The 8,664-nt window shown below is 34.9% G+C and overlaps 1 protein-coding gene across 3 annotated transcripts; it reads right to left on the bottom strand.

Moving 5' to 3' along the window:
- Window positions 1-274: 274 nt before the first annotated feature.
- On the bottom strand, window positions 275-6,926 carry LOC131623315 (uncharacterized). Of its 3 annotated transcripts, none has more exons than XM_058894318.1 (4): window positions 6,574-6,918; window positions 1,775-4,402; window positions 1,498-1,687; window positions 275-930 (listed from the first exon to the last, which is right to left on the bottom strand). In XM_058894318.1, the coding sequence occupies exons 2-4, from the start codon at window positions 4,399-4,401 to the stop codon at window positions 364-366; spliced, it is 3,384 nt and encodes a 1,127-aa protein (XP_058750301.1). In that variant the 5' UTR covers window position 4,402; window positions 6,574-6,918; the 3' UTR covers window positions 275-363. The 3 variants fall into 3 exon arrangements, with proteins under 3 accessions (XP_058750301.1, XP_058750302.1, XP_058750303.1); XM_058894319.1 differs by having other exon boundaries at window positions 763-930; window positions 1,433-1,687; window positions 6,574-6,926; XM_058894320.1 differs by having other exon boundaries at window positions 791-930; window positions 1,423-1,687; window positions 6,574-6,926.
- Window positions 6,927-8,664: the final 1,738 nt, after the last annotated feature.

Raw genomic sequence — 8,664 nt, 5'->3', positions numbered from 1 at the left:
AGGCAACTTGCGGGGTGAGATGCATTCAGCAATAGTTGAATATTTAATATTTGCAGGGTGGATTTCACCTGGCAATTATTTTGAGATACCTTGTTTAATTCACGTCGCAAGTAGTAACATATATAGTAAAAAAAAATATTTATATTATTCTAAATATTTAGAATAATATAAATATAATAAATAATTAAAATTCATTTTTTTAAAAAAATACTAAATTTATAGTTAATTCTAAATATTTAATTTCATTCTTAATATAAAGAAATTCATAATTAATATAAAGAAATGCATAATTAATATAAAGAAATGCATATTTAATATAAAGAAATTCATGATTATCCAAAATATTTAAATTCAAAATAATATTCACAAAGGATCCGGGTCGTCCGCATTATTTTCGTTTTGTTCATCATTCTCGTCTACTACTCTTTGGTTACCACCCGCTCCAAATCCACCACCACCATATTGTTGTCGAAAGAATTGTTGCATTTGTTGCATTTGTTGTTGCATTTGTTGTTGTATTTGTTGTTGCACTTGTTGTTGAATTTGTTGTTGAGTAAGCATCATTTGCTCTTGTGAAAGTCTCAATGCTTCCTCCAACTCCATTTGTTTTTTTCTCAATGTTTCATTTTCACGTGCTGCTTCACTCTGAGCTAGTTGTTTAATTGTTTCAGTTATTTCAGGGGTTAATGTCGGAGGACGTGAAGATCCTTCCCCGTCTGCAATTCTCCTAAATAAAGAATACCTATCCCCTTTTTTGTAGTTGCTAGCTAAAGGCCCTGCAGCATAAATTTTTCCATTTCTCTTCTTTCCCTTACTTGCTTGCAACCACAAATACTGATCAATAGCTGGATCAAGAGGATATCGTCCACGTGGACCGCCTAACTCAGGATGTTTAGCTAAAAACTCCTTCTTCAACCTTTGGTACTCCGCCTACACATACATAAATAAATACATTAAATGCATACATAAAAAATATAGAAAAGAAAACTAAATGTCATTCCATAGAAAAGAAAACTAAATATAACCTTTAATATGAAGCCATCAAACTAAACTTCAAGAAACCTTAAATATGCACTTATTGGATCACATGAGAAAAATAGAGGCAGCATCAAAACTTAATAAATAGCATGGGGTTCTATGAAGAGATACACATAAACCAACAAGTCATCACACAATTTTATTCAAACATTAACAACAAGGATATCATCATATATTAAAAAATTTAGTTAGCAATTAACATGCTTGTATTAAAAAAAGAATCAGATATAAATACAACAAAAACATATAGTCTAAAAAAATCGGAGAGATGAAATTGTGAGATTAAAATTATGATACCAAAATTGAGCGTAAAATTGAAAAACAAAGATGAAATCATAAAAGAAAAATTAAAAGCAAAGAGATGAAATAGTAAAAGAAACATACTGCTACCTACCAAAACTGAACACAACACAATCTCTCCCCTCCACCACTCAACGCAAGATACATACTGCTACCTACCAAATACAAACTGAATTCAACATGTCCATGGCTACAACAACCTTCAGCCAAGTTTCTCAAATGGAGTAGTTGTGGAGATAATTCGACATTACATGCCAATTGTTGCTTAAACCATGATGGAAAATAAGCATGTATGTCAGTGGTTGTTGCTTGTTCACCGGTGAGTTCATATTGGAAGTTATTATATAACCTATATCGAAACACATTAAAACTAAGTTAGAAGGTAATAAGTTTAAACCCAATATGTTCAAAATAAATATTCACTTGGTATACTTACTCAATGTATGGTTTAACTTCAACGCAATTAATCAATACATGAACATGAGCAGATTGCAATTCCTTTTCGGCCAGCCAGTGCACATTCGTCTTTCCAGAACTACGACCAGGAAGTCCGAAGATGGATAAGGTGAATTGACTTCTTTCTGTAACATTAACTTCATTCCTTGTGATTCTTGGAATTAACATCATGTGATTGAAATAATGAGAGCAAAAATGAGATGTTTCCCGATGCAAATAATGTGCACATATCGAACCCTCCACTTTAGCCTTATTTTTCACAGATCTCTTTGAATCACCCATGAATCTTTCAAAAGGATACATCCACCTATATTGAACAGGTCCACCCAGAAAAGCTTCATATGCAAGATGCACAGGAAGATGTTCCATTGAATCGAAAAAACCAGGTGGAAAAATTTGTTCCAACTTGCATAGAATGAGAGGAATGTCTTGGTCCAACTTAATTAGGTCATCGACTCTTAAAATTGATGCACAAATATCTCTAAAAAACTGACTAATTTCAGTTAGTGGATTGAGCACTTGTGTTGGCAATGAGCTGAAGGCAATTGGAAGAAGTCGTTCCATGAAAACATGGCAATCATGACTTTTCATTCCAGTCACCTTGCCAGTGCTGGCGTTGGCACATCTTGCCAAGTTAGAGGCATAACCATCGGGCATTCTCAATTCAGTTAACCATCGGCAAACAAGCTTGGCTTCTTGTGGAGTTAGACTATAAGTAGCTTTGGGTTTTAATAGCTTCCCATTTGGTAGAGTCTTCAACTCTAAATCTTTTCGATTACAATATAGTTCCATGTCTTTTCTAGCATTCTCATTATCTTTTGTCTTGCCTTGGACATCCATCACTGTATTAAATACATTATCAAAAAAATTCTTCTCTATGTGCATAACATCAAGATTATGTCGCAATAAATTATCTTTCCAATATGGGAGGTCCCAAAAAATACTTCTTTTAGTCCAATTGTGTTTGTCCCCGTATCCTGGAATTCTGATCGCTTTTCCATTGTCTGTGAATTTTGGTAGATCACGTACCATGTTCCATACTTCAACTGATGAAAAACGGGGGGGAGGAAGATCTGTTACTTTTATACCTTTTCTGAAATCATTCATGTTTTTTCTAAGTATGTGGTTTTTTGGTAGGAATCTACGATGACAGTCAAACCACGAACTTTTTCCTCCTTTATCCAATGTAAACGCCTTCGTCTTATCCATGCAATGAGGACGTCCCATTTTACCATGTGTACCCCAACCAGACAACATGGCATATGCAGGAAAATCGTTAATAGTCCACATCAAAACAGCTCGCATGTTGAAGTTTTGTTTACGAGATATGTCATAAGTACATTCTCCAATCCACAACCTCTTTAAGTCATCAACTAAAGGCTGTAAATACACGTCAATTCCTGCTTTTGGACTCGACGGCCCTGGAATGAGGCAAGTCAAAAACATGTAAGGCTTTGTCATGCACATCTCAGGGGGGAGGTTGTAAGGAGTAACAATAACCGGCCAACAAGAATATCCAGTTCCCGACTGTTGGACATATGGAGTAAAACCATCTGAGCATAATCCAAGTCTGACATTTCTAGGTTCTGCGGCAAAATCAGGATGCATCCGATCAAAGTGCTTCCATGCTTCACCATCAGATGGATGTCGCATAGTGCTTGTACTTGTTTTGTTTGTATGATGCCAGGTCATTTGACTTGCACTGTGCATTGAAGCAAACAATCTCTGCAACCTTGGTATTATCGGTAGATAAAACATTGATTTCACTGCTATGCGTTTTTTCTTATGATCAATGGTTTTAGTGCGAACTACATACCTTGGACTGTTACAAAACTTACATTCCTCTAACGCTCCATCGTTTGTACCAAACTCATTGTCATAAAACAACATGCAACCTCTAATGCAACAATCAATCTTCGTTACTTCTAATCCCAACTTCATAACCAACTTCTTCGCGTCATAATAACTTCTAGGCAAATTGTCTTTCGTAGGAGTCGCATCCAACATCATTTGACAAAAGAATTCCAGACACTGATCAGGAACATTCCAGTTTGATTTTGCAGCCAACAATCTCACACACATAGACAATTTAGAGTCTGACGAACCCTCAAACAATGGCGTGTTTATTTCTTTCAACAACTCGTAAAATTTTTGAGATTTCTCATTCGGCAACTCTTCCTCATCGCCACTATCTTGTTGTTCATCGTAGGCCACGTTAACCCCTAAAGCATCGCCAATCATGTCATCGTGTAGATTAAACTGTTCTTTATATTCCATCTGTGATCGACTACTTGAGCCATGTTGGAAATTACTAGTCTCTGGCATATTTATCGGCATTTCTTCCCCATTTGATGTCCAAACCCAATAATTTTCCTTAAATCCCTTTCTCTTCAAATGAGTTTCTACTTCTTTCGGATCACTTATTATACGTCTACATCCACATTTAAGACACGGACATCTCACTCCTCCCTCTTCCCGACAACATTCTTGATCAAATGCCCATGTAATAAACAATTTAACTCCTTCCTCAAAAAGTGGTTTAAGTCCACGTCTCCCAGCATACATACGATCGTACATCCAACTACGATAGAACTTGTAATTTTCCATACTGCACGTTTACAATATCATATCCATTATAATAATCGCAAAACATATTAATCAATTAACCAATTCGGGAATTTTGGTCAATTATATCAATTATATAATTTTATGTTTAAACATAGTAATCATATTAGACTATAATATCAATTATATAATTCTATGTTTAAACATGAGAGACTATCCATAAATGCCATATCCATCAAAAAAAAAAGGAGATGTCAAGTTATTATTTAAAAAAAAAAAAGTATGTGTTTTTATTTTAGATAGTTTACTTATATCAAAGAAAAAATTAATTTAACACTTGAACTGATTAAAGATAGTTTGAATCTTTTTCCCAAATGACCAAAAGCATGCATGTAACTAAAGTCATGAAGCAAATATAGCTACATTTTCTTCTTCAACTTTCTTTTCAATCTTTCATATTCACATCATTTCATTTGGAAATAATATAGTAATGTTACACCCTCTTGCATTCTACCTACTGTCATTTCATGTTTGTTCTTCATCACATATCTTACAATTACTTTACTACAAATATGTTGCTTTCATCTTCATAACTATATCTCAAACTTTAATATTAGCTTCATTATAAAGAAAATTATAAAAAAAAATAAAAGTCTTCCTTAGCAATGCAATGCAACAAAGGTTAAGTAATATATGAAGTCTCTCAGCTTTTGGGGTAAAATATAATTACTAATGCCTGACCATCTACAGTATCAACAATAATATATTCTCTCACTCACAATATATATATATATATATATATATATATATATATATATATATATATATATATATATATTAATTATTAGTGGATTTTGAGTCTCTGTTATAGTAAGAAGAGAGTTATTACTTCTGTGATGCAATAGTGCATGAAACAATAATTTGATGTTGGTATTTCGTTTTTACTGAGAGATTTATTTATTCTGGCAGTGGCACTATTACCTAGTTCTACTGGTACCAGACATCAGAAGGAGAAAGATGTATTATAGTATATAGATATAGTATATATATATATATATATATATATATATATATATATATATATATATATATAATAAGATGGTGAATTAATAAAAATTTATTAGGTGTAATTTTGTATGTGGTGGAATTGAAATGAATGGTTGTGTGTAGGGCTGGACAAGAACCCGAAAACCGGCTCAATCCGCGTCAACCGTTTGTAAAAAACCAAATTGGGTCGGATGTACACGGATTGTCGGTTTCACGGGTCCAATAGACAGTTTCGTACGGGTTCAATAGGGCGGGTGCGGTTCAACAAATTGAAATCGTGGGTAACCATACCAGCCCGGCTGTAAAAATATACTCCTTAAACGTAACATTTTTATTATCAGAGCCTTACTAATGCTGAAATCACTTTATTATACTACCCTTACAAAGAGGAACCAACCTCACAATCACCATCAATCGGTGGAGTTCCCAATTTACAAAGTGCAACCCCAATTTTTCAGAGTTGCTGAGGAGAAGGTGTTTCTGCAAATGGGTGGTCATGGACAGGGTACAGGAGCGAAAAATGCCATGGATATATCTGGAGAAGGGGTGGGAGAGTCAACAATGTTTTATAGCCTGAACTGCACTATAAAAACAACATTGTGTGTGTCTACCAAATAGCCTGAACCCCACTTTCAACTCACTCAGACTTAGATCAACTCTAAAATGAAAACTTTGAGATCACTCCTTTGCATCCCTCGTTCTCACGTATTGTCTCAAAAAGTACACACATAGGAACCTAGCTTCCCTGTAGTAACGGAAATCATTCCTAACTGTTTAATCTTAATCCAACCATCTAAATTCAATCTTAGATAGATAGATAACCTAAGTGACGTGGTAGTGTGAGGAGCACAACTCTCCTTCACCGACACCATATTCTCTCATAGTATTTTCTTCAACCATTTTTCAATAAAAACAGAGTCCAAGAACATCAACTATCAAGTAAACCCAATAATTTCATCAACAAAATTACATATCCTAATTTCATAACTTCTTAAACAAAATTATCATATCCTAATTTCTAATTAGAAAACCCTAAATTAAATTAGTGATAATATTTGAACCTTTTAACATATTTATAAACAAAAATCATACAAATTTCATCAATAAAAATAATAATTTAAACTACTTCATACAATCAATTGCAAATAAATCAGTTCATATGTGTACCTTAATAATGGGTTGGATGAAGAAAATGAGAAGAAACACAACGCCTAATAGAGTTAAAACGCAGCAACAGAAATATATTTTGAACCCAGCAACTTTACAATGAGTCTTGATGTGTTGATTTGGAGAAAAAATGTGATTTTTAGGGTTTTTGGTGAGGTTTGCGGTGAGTATTTTTTGGTGAAACGAGAGAGAGAGAGAGAGGAAGAAATGGTTCTAATGTCTGAGACTGAAACTGGGGAAATGGAAGGGATACGTGTGATTATTAGGAAAAGTTTGCGGGGTGGAAAACTCCCAGCCAATATTTTTGACCATCAGACTTGCCGCGTGCTATTCACCCCGCAACTTACCTGTCTGACACATGTCCCCACTACTATGTACCACCATTAATTTCCAGATTTAATTTTCCCCCCAATTTTATTAGGAAACTTGCCAGGTGCATCCCACCTCGCAACTTTTGTGTCTGACGAAGCACTCCTATTGCTATGTATCATCATTAATAACCCAATTTATTTTTTTCCCAAATTTTCATAAAATCTTGCGAAGTGATTTACACCCCGCAACGCACAAAAGCGTTGAGACTTGCGAGGTGTATTGCACTCCGCAACTTTTGTGTCAGTAAATTCATCAACTGCTCACCTGCCACCCTGACTTTTCAATAAATATAATACTTGATTTTTCAATAATTTTTTTAGAACATTATTGCGGGGTGGTTAACATTCTGCAACATTTTTTTTCAAAATTTCAACCTTCCCTCCACACTTTGCGAGATGGAAAAACATTTATATATATTTTTTAAAAAAAAACTAGGTTGAGAGGTGATACGCACCCCGCAACTGCAATAATTTGTAAGGTGTATATCACCTGGCAAACTCACCCAGCAAATCAGCTTTTTTCTTGTAGTGGTTGAATGCACATTTGTCCTTGATAGGCGATGTATAGTTTCTCTTCTATGGGTGTTACTAACCTTTAGCGCTAGGTACACTCTTTTTCACGTCCCGCACCTTTTTCTCTACATTGCTCTCTTTTCCCTTTATGTAGTTGTCAGCCCTTATGACACCTTTGCTAACGAAGATGTTGGACTTTGGCCGAGAGACTTGTTGAAGTGTCTTGCTTGAGACCATTCTAAAACGCCCCCGCAAACACTTCTTGGTTTGTTGGACGACCCTTATGGTAGATTCATTGAAGCGGGCGAGGTATTCCCTTAATGACTCTGAGGGGCCATGTCGTATGTTAAACAGACTAGTGGTGGACATCACTAGCAGCGAATCAGTGCAAGAGTTTCTTCACCAGCACATGACAGATAGGGATTGTAACACCCTTCTAAACCCCCTATAATTTAAATAATATTTTCAGAGTATACATGTAAATAAGAGCGTTATAACTACTTCATATAAAACAAAACATCTGTCATGCTATTCTGAGGAACATAAATAACTTCAACATGTTTTAAACACAGCGGAATACTTCATTCAGTTGAATAATCAAAACCATCGCCTACCATACTCCAGGCATAAACAATATTATTCAACAATAAAACCAAAACGAGAGTTAATATCCAACTCTAAAAACAAACGTTCCCCAACTCTAAAAACAAACGACTCTAAAACTATCGAAACAGCCTACGAGCTATCCTCACCAAGGCAAGTACGGCTACACTTCAATCTGAAAAATAACAACAGTAAGGGTGAGTCTCATTCACAATTAACCAATGTTATCAGATCATAAACGATAAAAATCAACAGTATAATATTCACCCAATATCAAATATATTCAGATTATACACTCATCCACCAATTACAATCATTAATCAACACACAATATTATAACATTGGAACACTTCCATTCATGTTATAATGATTCATACACCTAATGCAATGCAACTATATGTATGTGGTACCAATCATGGGTTTCACCCATCTCACCGATCCACCATCCTCAAGGATACAGCTACTTCCACTCACTAATTCCACACAATGGGAATTAGCGACCACTGATCCATCTACGTCGGGATTCAGCCACCATATGATTCATAAATGCATGCACCATCTATCACATGCTAATCACCATTTTAAATCATATGTACATCATCAA

The sequence above is a fragment of the Vicia villosa genome, unplaced genomic scaffold (assembly GCF_029867415.1).
Source record: "Vicia villosa cultivar HV-30 ecotype Madison, WI unplaced genomic scaffold, Vvil1.0 ctg.000060F_1_1, whole genome shotgun sequence".
Taxonomy (NCBI): domain Eukaryota; kingdom Viridiplantae; phylum Streptophyta; class Magnoliopsida; order Fabales; family Fabaceae; genus Vicia; species Vicia villosa.
This window is presented reverse-complemented; position numbering and strand designations above follow the sequence as displayed.